At 40.2% G+C, this 19597-nt stretch overlaps 2 protein-coding genes across 6 annotated transcripts in view; both read right to left on the reverse strand.

Annotated features, from left to right (window-relative positions):
* Positions 1–4843, reverse strand: part of LOC116325035 (BCL-6 corepressor-like) — a 65534-nt gene extending 60691 nt beyond the window's left edge. The window contains exons 1-2 of one of the 5 annotated variants that reach the window (XM_039607218.1): positions 4557–4843; positions 4015–4075 (exon numbers count right to left, since the gene is read on the reverse strand). The gene's annotated coding sequence lies outside the window, so the exon portion shown is untranslated. Of the gene's footprint in view, positions 1–740; positions 763–832; positions 872–4014 lie in introns of those variants that run through there. The other 4 variants (XM_039607219.1, XM_039607217.1, XM_039607220.1 and 1 more) reach the window with 4 other exon arrangements.
* A 10619-nt stretch (positions 4844–15462) lies between these two features.
* On the reverse strand, positions 15463–19129 carry LOC120436414. Its single transcript, XM_039607420.1, has 4 exons — positions 18729–19129; positions 17707–17847; positions 16801–16898; positions 15463–16705 (listed from the first exon to the last, which is right to left on the reverse strand). Exons 1-4 carry the CDS (start codon positions 19090–19092, stop codon positions 16607–16609), a joined length of 702 nt encoding a protein of 233 aa, XP_039463354.1. The 5' UTR covers positions 19093–19129; the 3' UTR covers positions 15463–16606.
* Between the last annotated feature and the right edge of the window lie 468 nt (positions 19130–19597).

Here is a 19597-nt window from a genome sequence, read left to right on the forward strand (position 1 = left end):
GAATCAGGGCAGGAAGATTATGTGTAAGACGGCCCAACTCCAACTGCTACTGCCTGCTTTAATGGTGCTTTTCAGGTTTATGCTTTCAAACTGACCAGATGTCATACTTTTAAATTAGCAAAACAAAAATGGAAAAATCACCTAAAAGAAACATCTGCAAACAAATCATTAGACAATGCACTCTCATAACTTGGTTGTCTAATTAACCAACCCTGTGGGGAAGTGCACTGCTGTTACCACAGGTCAAAATAACCACACTAAAAATAACCCACTGATGCACACTTAGTTACTCTCTAAGCGTGCATCACCTCGGGAACTGTTCCATCTAGGGATGCAACGATACCAATTTTTTCAAACCGATCCGATACCGATACTTGGATCTGAGTACTTGCCGATACCGAGTACAAAAACCGATACTTCTACCACACACAAGTTAAACTTAACCAGTAGTAAAGAAACGACCCCACACAACTCTTTAACACAAACGAAACGTTTACTGAACGTAAGGGCAGAGACAAATACTGTACAACACATCCCTTTTTTAAACTCAAATGATATTCCAATTCCTTAACCAAATGAAATACACTGTATAAATGACATAATTCCCTTTCAAATTATATTAAACAACCCAACTTATGTTATCACCTTTTGGTAAGTGACTCACTAATATACACTCCAAAACACGTTATATAAATCCACTAAACATACAATATTCACACCTGGGCCCCACACACACTCACATTCACACTTGTTGCAGGCCTGTTTGCTGCTCACGCTGGACGATGGAGAAAAATCCTCTTCTCCCCAGTAAGAGCACAAAAGTCTGACTTACAGTTCAGCTGATCGGTAGATCGCCGTTCACCAGTCCCACACTAAATCCACTCCCTGCGGACCCGATGCTGTCTCTGCTACAGCGCGTTAGCGAGTCACTGTCCAGCTCTCCGACAGTCCATAGCGGCTGCCTCCGAGGCGCAGCCAAGCAGTCCGGGCTAGCCTGTAGCCTCGGCGGTCGTAGCTGGAAACACAGCACGGTGGTGCGACCATTGAAACAAAAAGTCACTTCACCCACACTCTGTTGTGAAGCTCTCACACGGTCAGTTTTCTAGTCACACACTCTTTTGTGCTGGTTAACCTCAGTAAAACTAGTCGAGTCTCTCACTTTGGTTCAGCTAACCTCGTGCATCTCCCCATGCAAGGTCCCGTTTTATGCTACCTTCACAGGCCTCCAGAAAATTAGAACTCTGAAAATATTTTAACTCCTTCAGAGTTACATACCATAAAATAATACTTTTATGATTAACGTAACAGTTTGATTGCTCTAATTACCTGTATTTACCTTGCGACATATTACAGGGCAAATTATATTCAGGGTAGAGTTACATCACATAACATCAACTGTGAACACCTTATGTTACCGTGGCGTTTAAGTCCATGGGAATTATGAGTATCGGTTCATGGTATCGGTTAACTTTTACGAGTACGAGTACGCACACATTTTACAGTATCGGCACCGATACCCGATACCAGTATCGGTATCGGTGCATCCCTAGTTCCATCAGCTTGTTTTATTTTTTGTATGCCTTCAAATTACACCAAGAGCCTTTCAGAAGGAGCATTCAGTCTGCATGGGGTCTTTTACTTTTAAATTTCATCAGATTTTCTGTACTCTTTCTGTGAACAACTTCCTGCTCTGTACAGCTTGATACAATTTACATTAACAAAAAAAACCAAAAACACACACACACACACACACACACACACACACACACACACACACACACACACACACACACAAGACTCTGTCTTTCATGATGTTGAGTGGTTGAGATGAACTCCAGAGTATTCTGCTGTATATCCAGAAATACATGGGTGTTATAGACTCCAGGTCAGTAAGTCTGCTCAAGTCCACTTGTGTCCAAGTGACTTTAATTCCACCATAAAGTAGGGAGCACAAGGTTCTTTGCAGACCTCCTTGTGTCTTCGATTTTTTTAGAGTATAAACTTGTCCTCAGAGACTCTGTACGGAAGTCCACCTTCTGCACGTGTCCGTCAGGACTTCAAAGAATGTTCTGCACAGTGGTGTCTGCAGGTGTCCACATGCAGGTCTGCAACTGAGTGTAACCCCTGCTTAAGCCTGGGGGCTGGCATGAGTAACCCAGGAAGTAGACTGGGTGTGGATGAGGTTTCGTTCTGTCCTTTACATTGCATCAATTATACCAAGAATGCTTCGTAAGCAGTGCACATATGTTCTTTTATTCTGGAAATTGACTGGATTCTTTGTGCTGGTCCTGTGTGTGCCCTCTTTTGCTTTGTGCAGCAAAGGTGTTATTTTTACCTGGGATAAAACACAAAATGTGCATGCTCTCCACTCCATGTTGCTTAAAACAGTGGAAGGTCTACTTTTTATTTACAGAGAATAGCAGCATCACACAATCTGGTTAAATTCCAGTACAAAAACTGCTTTGCAGACCAAACTCTCCAATTTTGAAAGGCTCCTGATGAGACTCAATGCCATACCGAGGACAAACCAGAGGTATGACTTCAGAGGTACACACCCGGGATTCATGATGAGGTGATCAGCAGCAGCGCCAGAACTGAAGTGTGAAACAGCCGCACTCGGGTATTCCCAGGTTAAGTTTTAATTTATGCTACAGTGGTTGCGTCAGCTTGGGGAGGTTTTTGAGCGTACAGAGACCACTGCAAATGTGCTCCCGTGCACTCTTACCAAAATCAAAACTGCTCAACATGGATGACGCTGCGTGTCGTGCGAATGCTGAAGTGTTCCAGAACAAGGAAGGGAAGCGACACTGGAGCTCACTAAGAACAGAAGAACTGCCAACAACCCCCCCCCAAAAACCCCATCAAATATCAAAAGAATGTAGGATGAGAACGCACAGATTTCATTGTTTTTAACACTCTGTAGTTCTCTGTTGCTGGCTGGTGCACAAGCAAGAGTCGTCCACAGACCTGTGTTATCATTTTTTTGATGCTGCCCCCACCTGACAGCAGAAGCTTTTGGCCAGTAGACTGCCAGTTTGTGTCTGCACTCAGGCTGTCAACGAGCTTCCAACGCTGAACCATAATGTCCCCATTATGTACGACTTTTACTTCTGCTTAGAGCCCAGGTGTATCCTTCCCACATGGCCAACGACATTGCTATTGCGAGCATTTATAGTTGAGGTGGTGAGCAAGTGCTGCTCTGCAATTTGGGTGCTAAAACACTAGGCTGGTCGTGAACTTTCACTCTTCTAGTTGATCCATTCTCTTCCACTCAATTTGAAAAATGACAGCAGAAGAAGAAGTAGCTGGAAGTGTACGAGGAAACAACGGCAGCCAACTGTCTCCGCGCAAAGTGTACTTACATTTCTGGGGAGGTGCATGTCAGGTTAGGGCGAAGGTACATTATGACGTACCTGCAGCATAGGTTTACTTAACATGTTCCAAAGTAACAAGGAAACTACACGAATGAGAGGCGACTAAATGAACAGCACTATTGTATGACACAAAAACATGGACAGCACACATCTGCAATGATGGTAGCACACAAGTGATTTCATCAGAAACTTTAATGTGGAACGCTCTGAAAAGGCTATAACAAGTTATAACAAGGTCACAAGAAAAGCAGCAAATTCTTACATGTAGAAAACTCTAAAAGCTGTCCTTAAATAAAACACAAACGCACCAGGTCAGCAGATAGCGCTCTCTGCGCTTGTGAATGTGACAAAAACTGCAATAAAAGTCATAAAAAAAAATGTCGAAGATGAGCAGGAAAATTCCCAAACTGCAGGAAAAAATTATATCAACAATGTAAAGAATATTTCCTTCAGTCTGAGGAATATTTGAGTGTTTTAAAGTGAATTAAAAGCAGGATAATATGAAGACGTCAGTGTCTGATTATTGGTGCAAACTTATATACAGACATGTTAATCATCAGTGGAACATTAGAGGATTAACAGAAAAGTTTAACTGTAAACTTCGCTCTGTTTTTATATCAAAAATAACTCTAAAACTCACCGTGTTCTTCTCCTGAGCTGTAAGATCCAGTTTTTCTTACTTCCGAGTGAACATCCATCAGCTCCAAGCCGGTGAGATTAAAACGAAAAAAAAAAAAAAAAAATCCCATCAAGGTAAATAAATCCACAAATCCATCCTCCTCATCGATCCGCCGCGTGCGGGCTCAGGACGGGGTCGTGTGCGCGCACGCGCACGCTCATGGACACGCTGTCACACACTCAGCGGGGTTCGGTTTGCTCCCAGAATTAAATTAAAAATAAAACTAGATTTTTTTTTTTTTTAAAAAAGCTCCAAAGTCATTACAAAGAGCACGCGCGCATGGTGCGCGCACGCGCACGCACAGGTCACAAACAAGGTGTCCCGTGCTGCGCAGAACTCCGCTGGAAAAACGCCAAATTTAACCCCGAACAGCAGACACGTACACACACACACTCACAAACACACAGACAACCGCGCACACCTGGGCACGCACCCACCTTCCTGCACACGTGCCGTCCGGTACCGGACTGAGCCCGAGTGCGTGTGTGTGTGTTTGTGTGTACCTCCGCGGAGTCCCGGCTGGGAGCGACAACAGCAGCGGATCAGATCCAAACACTTTGAGCCCCCAAACAAAACAAAAAAAACAAAACAAAAAAAAAAAAGGAGAAAATATCCCTCCGGGCACCTCACGCGCAGCTCGCGGGTTATTCCACCTTTCTTTTCTTTCCTTGCCGTCCCGTCGTCCGTGCGTCTGCTGGGTTTATCCCGCTCTTCCTCCACCTCCTCCTCCTCCTCCTCTCCACCCGCCGCTCTCTTTTCTGTTTTCCTCCACGCGAACACGGCCTCCCTCTCTTCCTTTTTTTTTCTCTTTCTCTACGTCTTTCTCCGCCGAGCTCGCGCTCCACTGTCAAATTAAACTCAATTAACAAATTTCGGTTCCGGTGGGAGATTCCAAAATAAAACCAAACCGTGTCGTTTGTGCCAGTTTCACATGAAAGTAACAGAGTTGGAAAAAAAGTGTTTATTCATGAGGCAATTTTATTCCTCGGTATTTTTTCTTTTATTGCATTGTGAATGAAAACAAAAAACAACAACAACAACAACAACAAATAAAATCCACTGCAACCTTGATATAAAAACTTTAGATCTAAAAAGTATATAAAAAATAAAATACAAATGAAACAGCATACACATAGTATATTAATTATTACAATTCTTTAAAAAAATCCAGCACAGAGCAGAAAATATCTGTTATCCATAAGGCACTTTCTAGTCCATATGTATCACAAAAGCAACAGACGGACATAAACATCTAAATACAACAAATAAGAATAAGCATGATGAATAAAAGCAAACTAAAAGAAAAATAATAGAGGAGTGAAAATGACAAAAAAATATTAAAGCCTTAAGTCTGACTGAAGTTTGATGAGGTGATGAGAAGAGAAGCCAGTAACAAGGAGATCCATCCACAGAAGAGTGAAACTTATTTTTAAACAGATGATTAAAATCAACCTATAAAGGTAATAAAACCCACAAGCAACAGAATTAAACAATATTTCAGACGAGAAACTAGATGACAAACAAGAATGCTTTGAGTCTGAAGGAGTGGTTTGAAACCCTGCACCTGAGTGATCCAGTGTTCTGTTTTTAGCAGGTTGTCACAGAAGAGTTAAAAACAGATTCACCTGTATCACTTTCTGTTATATATACACTGCACTTACAGCATTGCAACCATGGACAGGAATTATGGCCCTGCAGATCCTTTCTAGATAAAACCCGTGTTTCCCTCCTCAGTGCACATTGTAAATATAACTTTAGGATGTTACATAATATGCAGTGAAAGTTCTTCTATTGATTGATTTCAAACAGTCCACTACCCCACTTTCCTTTGCCTAATGGCTCACAGTGGTTTGGTCCACTTGGCTTTTATATTTTTTTAAAAAAAGTTTTAACCATAGAATTTTACTGTTGAACCAAAGTGTATTTTGTTAGCTACAGTTAAAGCTCCCGCCCTTCTGTGAACTGAAATTGAAATGGTTAAGAAAATGTAAGCTGGGTCATAAGGTGACGAAGAACCAGTCTAATAATGAAAAAAAGTGTTTATCACGATCACACTTTAAGCTACTGTGGATACGTTGCACTGATGTATCCATCTATGATCAGCTAATTTTATTCAGTTTTATTTATAGAGCAATGATTTAAACAGCAGTGGGTTCAGGATGCTTTATACTGCAATATTAGAGAAAAAAACACAACAATTAGATGATTCCCTTTGAACAGCACTTGACAAAGGTGAGGAGAATGAACTCCTTTTTATCAGGAATACACCTTTCCTAAACCAATTTTTAATGCAGAGAGTGTCAAACTGTGAACTGGTTCCATAAGACAGCTGAAAGCTGAAGACGCTAGAAGCTCAGGAACCAGAAGCAAGCCAGCAGTCTGAGAGCAAAGTGCTCTGTCAGGATATCACATTACTCTGAGGTCTTTAAGATGAGAAATGATTATAAACAACGTTAAAGGAACAGCCTATTTCAGGAAGAAGAGAAACTAAGTTGATCATGAACACGCAAAAGAAACAGTGCTTTTATTTTGACAGTCTCACACCTTTACTTCCCTTGTTATCAATGGGCTTCATGCAGATCTGTACTTAGTGAAACGCTTCATATTTGTTTTTACTTAATTTTAATACAACTTAGAGCTGTTTTGTTTATTTGCATTTTTGCCGTTATTTTTGCTGTTTCACAAAAACAACAAGATCAAGCTGGTGTGAGTACCACAGCTGCTACACACTTAGTGATAATACTACAGCGTTAATACTACTCTCTATACTCTCTAAATCTCTAAAGTACGTGCGCTTAGTGCTTGTGCTCCTGGGTGATTGGAATAATACTGTATGAACCGAAAGAGTAGTCCTGCATCTGCCATCTTAAAAGTATTTCTACTACTTCTTGATGCATTCTCAATCATTCAGGTAAGTAAATCTCCAAAAGTTGATTCTGTTCATCTGGACGTAGCGTTTTGTGGGAGAAACGTTTCGTCACTCATCCAAGTGACTTCTTCAGTCACAGCTGACTGCAGGTTTCCCCAAGTGAGTGAGTGACGAAACGTTTCTCCCACTGAAAACGCTACGTCCAGATGAACAGAATCAACTTTTGGATATTTCTACTACTGCTACAGCTGCAGTACGTATTACACCCACTACATGTACTTCTCGTTTTGATGCTAGTACTACTTTTAGTTCAATATTTTTACTGCAAACACTACTAAAGATACTCTGCTTCTGCTTGTGGGCTCACTTGAGCTGCACAGCTTCTTTTGTAACACCACAGCGCCCCCAAGTGGATTTATAGAATGTTGCAGTGTATTACAGGACTAACGAGCCATAAGTTCTGACACGTCATCCACAGTTAAAACTTAAAAAAAAAAAAAAAAAAAAAAAGTTTCATTTTACTTTAAATGCTTGTTTGTTTTTTGTTTCTGTAGGTCAGGAGTTAGAGCAGGTCATCTACTAAAGGTTGGTGATTCGATCCACTCTGTATGCCAAATATCCTTGTGCAAGATAACCCCTAGTTACTCTGTGTGTGAATGTTAGACAGAAAGCATAGAAAAGTGTCCTTGTTTGAATGGGGGGTGAATAAAGCATGTTGTGTAAAGTGCTTTGAGTGCTCAGATAGAGTAGAAAGTGCCACCAGACCGAAAAGCAGCTCACATTTCGGTGCTTTATTGCGGTGCTTTTTTTTCCCCTGAGCCAATTCTAGCCAATGATTTTACGTTTCCGAGGATAGTAAGCGGGGCCAGGTACGTACGTTCTTTTAGAGCAGAGCTACAGATTAAAAATGCCCAAGGCCACGCGGTCAAAAGTCTGGCTGTACTTCACAGCAAAAGATGCAAACTCAGCAGCCTGCAACAAGTGCTTTAAGCTGATACTGTGATACTGTCAAAGGAGGTAACACCTCAAATCCGATGAAACACCTGGCGACACATAGCGTTTTTTTAAAAGCCGAGAAATGCGCCTTATTTGATAGCTTGCTGCGAGACCTCACACCGTGCACATCTACTGCGGGTGTGGTGCCTGTTATCGGACCCGGAGTTAGCAACATCCCCCAAAAACCCGAAGAGTAGAGTCCTGGCCCCTAGCCCTGCCAGCGTAGCAGAAATGATGACGGATGATGATGGCAGCAGCAGCCGTTCTCCTCTGCGTGAGTAGCTTCATGTTGTTCGTGTGTAATTTACGTTGAGTAGGCTAACCACATTATTACATTAATGCATGTAAGGTGAACTAGCAAACACTGTCGTAGTTACATGTGGCTGTCTTCTTGTTTGATGGCAGATACTCCCTTCATCCTGGCTAAAAAGGCTAAAATGACCAAAGAAAAAGTGGAAAACAGTTAAACATGAGAGGTTTTTGGACAAAGTTTGTGTTTTTTCCATTCTTTAAGCACCGGTTTGAGCACCGGTTTGAGCACCGTTTAAGCACCGGCACCGTTTCAAAAGTACCGGTTTGGCACCGGTATGGGATAAAACCTAAACGATACCCATCCCTAGCCATACTAGAATCAATCCACTTGCCATTATTTTCATTTTAAGTTAGCTTGAAAGTTATGTTTCCTCGTTTCAGTTGAATTTTATTGTGTGTTTTGTTTTGTTTTGTTTGTTTTGGGGAAATACATATACAATGCCTATATTACTTCTATAAGTTTTTGATGTTCAAATTTAGATAGAATGATGAGGAAATGATTGAGCCGTAAGCTATGGGGGTAGGGCTAAATAAGTATATACTTCTGCCTACTCCTTTTCAAACAACTGAAAGGAATGATATTATGCAATGTTGGTGAATGATTATGTTTGAAATAAACTAAACTAAACTGAACTTAAATCAGGGTTAGTTTGCTTTGGGCAGGAGCACTGGGGAGGCCCTATAGTATCTGCTCCATTTCTTTTTCTTTTTATTATTATTTCAGCAAGTGAATCACCTTTTTGAGGACTGAACATCCTTGAAAACTGCTGAAATTTTTCACGTGTCAAGTCTGGTTTTTGTACATGTGTTATGCAAAAAGGGTCTACAGCACTACAGACACATATTTTGAGGAAATTTGGTGCACACATATAAAAGAAAAATAAAAAAACATCCATCTTTGACCCAAATCCAACAGGAAGTTGACCATTTTGACCTGAAGATGAAATTTTAGCACTAATTTTGCCATTTTCATAACTCATCGCAAATATTTTCACAGCTCATTTTCATATTTGGTGATTCTCAACTACATGAGAAATTGAATGAGATGTCTGTGGCGCCACTGCGAGATACTGGGTGTTCTCCAATGCCATCTAGTAGTTGATGAAAGCGACAAGCAACTTTTTCATAGAACAGCCACATGACTTCAGGAAACACATTGATTTCAGTACAAGTTTCAGTGTAAAAACACCTCATAGTAACTGTCATCATAGTGGTGTAAGTGTGATGGTTTGGGCTTGTTAACTGTGAACTCCTCTGCATACCAAAGTATTCTAGAGTCAGATGTGAGGCCATCTGTCTGAAAGCTAAAGTCATGTGGTGCGCCCTGAAGCCATGCGGACCTACCTGCACTTCTACAACTTGTTAACCAGCCGGCCATACCAAAAGCGCCTTTGCACCTGCTCCCATTGATGGAGGTCCCGTTTGAGCGCATTGGCATGGACCTCATCTGGCCATTTCACTGAAGTGTACGCAGCTATCACTGACTATGAGGTCACACAGTCTGACAGGGGAGGGGCCACGCAGCTCTATCACCTCAACCTCTTGAAAGCTTGGAGACAGGCTAAAACCGCTCCTCTGGTGAGCCTGGTTAAGACACTACCTGTGAAAAGTGGCAATAAGACTCATAAACGTGACAGTGTGTTTATAGTAACGTTTTTGAAGGGAGAGAGAGAGACCTCCCCTCCTCAGGACATCCTGTCCCTCATCTTTGAAGGAGCCCACAGACAACTTTAAATTAGATTTTTTTTTTTTTTAAATATGGGCAGAGCTCAAGAATATTTTGTACTTTAATTGTGTAGTAATGTTGTTTATAAGTCAGGCTATTACTAGACAACCCCAATCCCCACCTAGAAACTTCAATTAAGGAGGTGGTTAAATGGATGAAAATGAGACATTGGACAATAAAGTAGTGTAAGTGTGCATTTAGTTAGACAACATATGACAGTCTGCCCGTGTATCTGGACCAACGCTCACTGTTAAAAAAAAAAATCCTAGAAAAACAGTAACATTCCGGCAGCTGGGGCGCCAAAATAATACCAGAAAATAACAGAAAATAACTTTCTCATAAAAATACGGTTATTTTCAGTAATGACAATACAGTTTGTTGCCCTAATTTTACATGGGATTTTGCCTTTTTCAAGTGCTTTTAAACATTAAATTAGGAACATGTTAATGTGATTAAACAATCAAATTACCTACAAACAAAGTCAATGAATGTGGCAATATGAATAGTAATACTTAAATGTACAGAAATATACAGTTAACAGTTGGTTTAAATAATAATGGATTGCATGCCCTGGGACAGACTGACAGAGGCGAGGCTGCCGTATCGCACCATCGGCCCCTCTGGCCATCACCAGTAGGCGGTAGGTGAAGTGTCTTGACCAAGGACACCACGCCCGAGAGTGTCCGAGCCGGGGCTTGAACCGGCAACCTTCTGATTACAAGGTGAACTGCCAACTCTTGAGCCACGATCGCCCCGAACAGCAATAATAATAAAAATTATTTGATGTCAAAAAAAGTTTATGAGAATCATTTTATATATTTTTCCATAGCATTACATTTGAATTTAACAGTTCAATCTTTCAAATAACGGACACATATTTGTGAAATCATGATACATTTGTGAATGTATTTTAACAATCTAAATATGCATATGTACAGACAGATACATTTAAAAAACAAGAAATTATATTTTATTACATTACAGTGATTTTACGTTAATTTACATTTGAAATGTGAAATCAGTCTATTTACGTAACTTTAATGATATTCTAGAAGAACAGAACAAAACTGTAAAATACACAGTAAAATACTTTTATATTAGGATTTTTTTTACAGTGCTGTACAGGCAAAACTAAGTCTCCATCTGAGGATTTAGGAGGCAGCTCTAGTGAATGGTGCATGAGACTCTTGCAACATCTCTGACCTCTGAGTTAAAAAGCAGATGCAAGTTTTCTCACCTCATGACAGCGATGACAGCTGCTGATTCATGCATGAAAAAACAAACTGAAGAGTGTTTGGCTTTAAATTTTCAGCCACTTTGAATTAATTACACTAAAGAAACCCCCAAAACAATAAAACAAAACCTGGAATTAAGTAAAAAAAATGACTGAATACACCTGAAAAATAAAGATGAGTTCAGTGCTAACCAGTTTAGAACAGATTGCATCTGTCTGTAGCCTTCTTCAGGGCTGAGGGGGAAAGAGGATGTGGTTTCAGAATGTTTCTTGTGAAGTCACACTCTGCTCTCTGTCAGATGTTTTTGTTTCTTTTTTAAAAAAAAAATGCTGTGTATAAATGAAATGACCCTCAGTTCACTTACAAAGATGTTTACTGACTTTTAGTACTGAGTGATTATAATATGATTTATATATCTGTGAAATGCTGCTTTTACTGTTTGGAACTCGTAAAGAGTACACTCATTTTTAGAGCTGCATTTGCGTATTTCAAATAGTTATATTTAAATGTGATAAGTTTAAAAAACTGAGATTAATGCATTTTAAGAAGATCTTTGACAGCTTTAGTCAAACGAACGCTGTGAAAACAAAGTGCTCTGCAGCTTTATTCTATGGTGTTGAAGTCATTGTATATTTTCATCAGTGTGACCACAGTGTTGATTCACCGCTCTCTGAAATGAAAAAAAAAAGCCCAACAAAAGCATTACTGCAGTCAAAGGCTGAAAAATCCCACCTGGTAACTATTAAACTGTCTATCACCCGACCACACCACAGCTTTTGTAACTCACCCTCACACAGTGCAGCTCAAAGGTAGCACAACAATGTCTGCTGTTTGACTCAATTTATATGCAGGTGACACTGCTGTTGATATTTGGGTTTTAAAAAGGATGCAATAAATGAAAGCAACATTTTTAACATTGCATCCTTTACCCAATATATCTATAATCTCTACACAGCTTATGTATATGGAAAGTATAATATAATGCTGTAAAAACACGCAGTCTTTTCCTCTCAGCAAAAATATCACACAGCTGCTGGAACACTTGTGAGGCTATAGGTGTTAATTTTGTTTTAGGTGATTTTATTTTTGTCAACAGAACAGGCAGTTCATCCTCCCACCACTTGACCACAATGTTGCTCTTATCAAAAGATCAAATCACCTTCCTCCACAGTTTAACTGAAGAAATTGCTCTCTGGAAAAACAAAACCTTTTCATCTTAGCAATAGAGAGCGAATTATTTAATCTCATAATGTTATTGTTATAATGTTGTTGTATACATGCAGTTAGTTTATACACAGATGACACTGCTCTTTAACTGGTTGTTGATATTTTTCACAATTTGATTTAAAATAAATCCTGACTCTAAGCTAACATGAGAGTGTGAAAGCTTAAGTGAAGTCTTTTATTTATCCAGAGATGAGCTTTTTACTCCCACCACCTGACCACAGCACAATTACCATTAAATACCGTCCTACAGCGAATTAAGTCATAATAAATAAAGGAACCAATCTAGACAAGAACCCGGGGTCCAGCGACTGATAAGTCTAAAATTGGTCACATCTTCAATAATTTCTGCTTAGCGTCGCCATGCAGCACTAGTATAATAGAAACATAAAACTTTTGACCCTGTTTAGTTTAGAACAACTTCCCACTTGTGTTTCACAGCAAAGAAATGCATCTTACAGTTGTGGTCAGTGGTTTACGTACATTCATCGTCAGCATAAACATCATGGTAATTTTGGGCTTTTATTGACGTAAACGACTTAAAAGATTTAAGTGAGCGTATGCATAGATTTGAAACTGTGTGTATACTTTGTGAAGCCATTGGACGCCTACCGAGACCCAGACTTCTGGTAATGCAAATTAAAATTAGCATTAACAGTAAAAAATACGGTGAAAGAAGCAATTGAAAGATCATGACAAGCCAAAGTTACATACTGATCGCTCAATTCTGATAGTAATCGGCCAGTAGGAGCGTTCTGCAGCTACAGCCTCTGTACCCGTTCACATGGGGAGCAAAATAAGAATGTACGAGTAATCGATGGAGGGAAAGCTTCTAAGAAAATAATCTGCAGGTGATCCATTCAAAAGCACGACTAGCATCAATCAGTATAGCCAATTAAGACCAAGGAGCACCAGGTATGTGACTCCTACCAGTGAAAGCTAGGGAAGTCAGGTGACTGGAGACATGGATGTATACGGCAACAGGTAAGCAAGTGAGGGTGCTTAGATAACCTAACAACATGACCAAATAATGCCACTGGGCACACACCAGCAATTAACAATGCAATATTAAACAATACATTTATACTGCTACATTACTGATTTCAAAACTCTGGGTGTTTGTTCTGAGCAAAGCTGAACAACATTTTTGAGAGGTGGGGGTGCAATTTTGAACAATTTTCGAACATCAGAAAAGCAAATTAAATTCTCAGTTTAAAATATTAAATTTATTAAGGATGGAAATATTACATTGGTTTCCTATCTAAAAGTATAGGTAACTATATTACATTTAAGTGTGTTACCCATCTTTTTAATGTGTCTCTTGAAGTTCAGCGTAGGATCTAAAGCGACACTTGAGTGTTTAACAATATAGTTTATTTTATAATTGTTTACATGGATGTTTTGGAAAGACCTATGCTGATGTTCTCTTGTAAAGGACATTATTATGGTTTTATCAAAATTCAGTGTGAGTCAGGGATAAGCCAAGATGGAACTTTTTCTGCAATATGAGCTTCCTGGCTACTTATTCCCCATCACACGGATACGTGAAGATGACTGTGTCATCGACATACAAGCTAATTTCCTCACACACCATTGGAAGGTGTTTGATATACAGTACAAGGCAATCCAATTGTACAGACTCAGTGATTGCCATCAGCTAAATATGATTGAAAAATATGATATTCTGCACCTGCTCCCCAAAGGACGCAGTGGCTGACACATTAAGATGGTAGAATCTGGAAAACATGGACACAGACAACCACACCGTAGCTGCATAAATGGCTGAGAGGGAAGCACCTCTCTGTAAAGGCGATGAAGTGGCCAACCAATCTCTCAAAACTGAAGTTTCCCATCTTTGACAGGCGCAAAGGGGGGATGCTGAAGTGCACCAAGAACTAAATCAAATACCCATGGAGGAACTGAGGGCCCAGACCTGCAAATTGTAAACCACTGGCACTCTTAAGAAACCAGAAGATCAATATTGATTTATTCCCACTGAGTGCTGAATAACCAGCATGTGCTGCCTTGATTGCTGCCACAGGATAATAGCTGATTTGCCCTAAATGGTATGAGCAGGCAGCTCTACTGAATGGTGCATGAGAATCTTGCATAATTTGCACCACCATCCCAGGCAAACCTGGGGAAAAGAGCCTTTCCGTTTTAGGGGCCAAGCCATTAGTCTAAAACCTGTAGGGAAGGGGTGACCAGCATCTCACTTGCTCGAGACAGGAGATCCCTTTGACTCCAAGAGTTTCCACAACATTTCATTCCACTGGGATTACTGAAAACCATAGCATGTGCAGCCAAAGAGGAAAAGTCAAGATCAGCTTCATTTGAATGGAGGGAAGATGTAGAGCACAGAGAATAAAGACCAGGGAAACAGTTAGTGGGAAGCTAACCCACTAATAGCTCAATAATAGATGTTTCTCTCTGCATAGGAATTTGTAACAAAGTTATCACAATAGAGAGCCTCAGCAAATATGTTTTATTTAGAAGGATTAGAAAAAAATTAATGTTTCACATACCGCAGAACTCCAATTTCCTTTTTTATTATTATTTATTTATATCTGCACCACATGGTGCTTAGGATATGCACAGAATTTTTCCTTTTTTTTCTTGGAAGCGTGGCAAAGAGAAAGCCTCTGCTCTCTAAAAGGAACACAGCAGCAGGGTGTAGGTTTGCAAAGTTGCATCTGAACTAACCACAAGACTTCAATGACAAAAGCCATTTATCATTATGTGTTTCCTTTTCTGCCACCTGGATATGTTTCTGCCTCATCTCTTCTTATATAGATGAACATGACAGCTCTGGTTGTTCCACTCCGCAGATACTAGGGGGTTTCTTGTGCGTTTTGCACTGGTGGGAGGTGGGAAGGGATTAACGTATTCATAATATCCGAAAACAGGAAATTGGCATTCTACAGAGCAGCAACAATCAAAACGTTTTTTTGCAGTTTATCACTTGTGGTCGTTTTCAGAACGTGTGATTGAAGTTCTGATTCGGTTTTGAGTCAAATGTGACCAACAAACACCCACACAGCCCCCAAGAAGCAGAACATTATGAAACTATTTAAAATAAAACAAAACACCAAACAGATTTGGTTTCTTTTCATTGGTGTTGTCACATGTTTAATGTGTTAACACTAAACAGTACAGTACATGTATTTAAAGTACACTGAAGCATATTTTCAAACTACCTCAGACAGCTCCATCCAATGTGGAGGAGCAGCATCTCTGCGTCATTCACTGACTGTATCTTGAAGGGAAAACCCAGACACCCTCTGGAGGAAGCCCATTTGGGTCTTCTAGATCTCTTGGTTACCACCTGGAGCTTGTGAGGGCAGAAATGTAAAACTTAACAATTTTTGAGTTGGTTTTACAATTCTCATACTTACATAAAGAGCCCCAAATGAATGATCTCCAGGCTATTCATCTCAACTTCTTGTTAAACACTCAGCTGCTTGCAGTCTTCAATACCAGGCTCAAAATCTATTAATCGCCCCTCACAGACTACATGGGGGGACAGAGGCTTTGGAACTGGGACTCTTTTGTTATGATTGTTTTTATGTTCAGTTTTTTCTATTCTGAACATGCAGTTTTGTTTGTTTGCTGCTATTAGCTCAGTTTTTTAAATTATATTTTATAGATATTTTCATAGTTTTTACATTTTTCCCAGCATGCGGTTTCATGATGCCTGTTAAAGCCAATCTTTAAACAAACGTGACTTACTTAAGCTTTGAATGTATCACTGCATTCTGTCTCTGTTCACATTTGAATCATTGTGTTGGTTTATATGGAAACTGGATTTGTGTTCAGAATAGCATAAACAACTAGACAGCTAAAAAAAACTGTTAAACAGATGCAAACATAGACAGAACAAATAAATATTTAAAGGTTTTAACAGCAGCTTTGAATTCTGGCATATCCACCTTAAATCCTAAACCACCTTAACACAGGTTTGGCTAAAGGTTGTCACATTCTTGGGTCCATCTGAGCTCAGAAGCAGAGCAGATTGTTTCTGACTGAAATTAATCTCACTGCATTTCTGATGTTTGTCAAGTTTGTGGATTTTCTTGACAGGAAGAAAGAAATCCTCCCACGAGCAGAGCAGCAAGTCCTGAGTCATCAGACTGACCTCTGTCCACAAAATCTGAATCCACCAGGTATCATCCACCTGTCCAGGTGTGTCCATCAGCTTTGAGGCAGTGTCAAGTGAGGAACCTGAAGTTTGTAGTAAATGCTCTCTGTAGCAGGAGCAGCAGATCGACGGGGGAGCTGGATCTCCTCATACTGAAACACAACAGCAGCACTGAGTACAGGACAAAGTAGCACTGAAAGAGAACAATGAGCAGGAGCTGCAGGGTCACCTGTACACTTTGAGTTACCTGTGGAGTCTCCAGCCTCTCACTGGTCCCAGCTGGAGGGAGGTGTGCCTGATACTTGCTGATTCTCCTCTTCAGAGACAGCGACACACAACTCAGACCTGCCAACAGACCATCAGGAGAGTCACTTCACCTTCACACTCACATCTGAAACGCTAAAAGAACATGAGCTTATATCCCACACTCCAAATAAAAGACAAGAACTACATGCAAAGCTGAAACTTTCAGCCTTCGGGAAGTTCAGTCAGCTCCTCCTCCCCCAAAATGTGACACCTGATAAGTTTATAAAAGTTCCTTCCTCTGACTCTCTCTCAGCCAGCAGGCTCTGCAGCTCCTCAGTGTCCCCACACGAAAGTGTTGCTTCTATCATTCATTGTTATTAAAGCATTTAAAACTTGTTTTTTGATGTTTATGAGATCTCTGCAGCTCCACCTTTAATATGAACATGTGTGTTCATGCATTAAAGAAAAATAAGAAAAGGTAATAAGTATTTAAGATACAACAGGACTCCAAAGGTCCACCAAAACTACTACTAATGAACAATTTTAGATCATTGTAGTTAATATCAGTTTCTACTAATCATCAGAGCCGTAGTTGTGAAATATTGATTGTAATTTTTTTACTAATTTATTTTTTACATAAAACATATTGTAGACATCGGCATCCACACAGCACGGACACTACTGATTATGAGTGATGAGAATAATAATCCAGCTAAATCTTTTGCAGATCTTTAACTTGCGCTCAAACATGTTTCAAAAAATAGCTTCATTACTTCTCTGAAACGTGATCTGATGGTTACATTTCTGCACCTCTAAATGCACCACGATGTTGCATGCTGTGGAGGTGTGCTGATATTAATAGAAGAGCAGAGAGACCACAATGATTTAGAGAAAGAAACAGACTCACAGATTACCACAAGAACAAGTGCAGCATTCAGGCTCAGAGAGATGAAAACAACACGATCACTCTGCAATGCATTCTTGTTAGATTGTTGGTCTGGGCGGTTACTGTCAGTGACTGTGACAGATGGAGTTGTTTCAGTTACATCTGGAAGAAGAAAATTGAGAAAGACTGAAAAATAAATTAACGTGTGTTTGAAGAAACATGTCTTACATGTCTGAGGACTTTTTAGCCGATTAGTTCAAGAAGTTTGTGATCTGCATTTTAAAAGTTTTCCATACTGTAAGAAGCTGCCTTCAGTGTCAGTGACGACCTCTCAGACACTGACTAAAGGAACAAAATTGACCTGGTCGTAAGAACACAGAGGTCTGTATGACGCTTGAAGTCTATTTATTTTCAAAGGTCTAGACCTATCTGACACTGAGGTAAAGCAGGTCACCTGCTAATTGTAAGGTTGATTTGATCCCTAAAACTGAAACACAGAACGTAACTAGGAGAACGTAACACGAGGAAGACTCTTATTTTTAGAAACTACATGATGTTGTCTTTCAGCCTCAGACATGCATGCTAGTCTCACAGGTGTTCTAAACTTTTATTTTCAGGTGTACAAGAGAGAACATGACCCTGGGAAATAAGACTCTGCCCATAAACGGGTCACTGGTGACAATTTGTTGTTATCTAGACATACTGATTCTATCTCTGTGACAATGAGGAGAAACCAGTGAGGGCTTTTTAATTGTCCATTCAGAACAGGGGAGTGTTTGGTGCAGCCTTTTGTTCCCACCAATGTACCAAAGCAGAAGCTTCCTTTAACCACGAGGTCACTGCCTGACATGAACACCTCATAGATAGTGAGCTGTTTTTAATACAATGATCCAGATCTGCACCAACATTTATTCACTCCTTCCTTTCATTGAAAACACAACTCCGATGAAGCCGAACTTGTGAGACTTCAGGTGTGAATTTTAACTGTGGACATATTTGCGCTTCTGCAATTTTCAGCTTTAAAGTACAAACTTTGTACTTACCTGAGACAAAGCGGAAAGTCTCCACAAAATGAATGCTGCCTCCTCTCTTGATGCCACAGAAGTAAAGCCTGCAGTCCTCTGCTGTAAAGTTTTTAATCACAAGTTTGTTTTGCAGGATTGAAAATTTGGTTTCAAAACCAGGAGAGCAGTAGGTAGAGTCTGCTGAAGAAAAACTGCGGCCGATACATGCTCTGAACTGACTGTGGATCTCCATGTACCAGTATGTTTCTGATGTCTGATTGGAGCAGGTTAGAGTGACATTGGTCCCCAGCTCTCCTCTGACCTCGGTCACGTTCTCGGCCTCTGCACAGAGTAGAACCACCAACAGGATCATCCACAGGAGAACCATGATCAGCTTCAGCATCCACAACAAGACGGAGTCGTCTGAAAGCAGCTCAGCTCTGATGGACTCTGACACAGAAGTGCTCTACACTTCCTACTTCAGGCGCTGATTATGTCGTGTGAGACACCTTTAGACAAACCACAAATACCAAGAAACTACAGGAAGTCAAACCTTTTTACCTCCAGCCAGAAGTCTGCAGCAGGAATCTGACACAGAGCTTTCAGACTGATGTTTTAGTGGTTTTTACCCCTGAATGATGAATTTTGGTGGTATGGATGGTACTGTCAGAGTACACACAGCAACTCATATGACAACATGTTTGTACCCCAAAGGAGACTAACACCATTAAAGAATCAGCAGTAAAAGATGTACTGATTCTAATGCCAGAAAATGTAGTACTAGTAGTGCATGTTTTAGTCAGAACAGGATTACAATAGTTGAAATAAATAAACAGGAGAACCAAAGCTCAACCTCACTTTAACAAGTCTGAGCTGATACAGTGGCTCCATCTTATGTCTCTAACGAA

Source organism: Oreochromis aureus, linkage group 23 (genome assembly GCF_013358895.1).
Source record: "Oreochromis aureus strain Israel breed Guangdong linkage group 23, ZZ_aureus, whole genome shotgun sequence".
In the NCBI taxonomy this organism is placed as follows: Eukaryota; Metazoa; Chordata; class Actinopteri; order Cichliformes; family Cichlidae; genus Oreochromis; species Oreochromis aureus.

Coding starts and splice junctions, on each gene's coding strand:
- LOC120436414 (XM_039607420.1), bottom strand. CDS start 19,092: ATGCTGAAGCTGATCATGGTTCTCCTGTGGATGATCCTGTTGGTGGTT. Junction 17,848..18,728: donor GACTTTCCGCTTTGTCTCAG/GTAAGTACAAAG, acceptor TTCTTCTTCCAG/ATGTAACTGAAACAACTCCA. Junction 16,706..16,800: donor AGAGGCTGGAGACTCCACAG/GTAACTCAAAGT, acceptor GTTGTGTTTCAG/TATGAGGAGATCCAGCTCCC.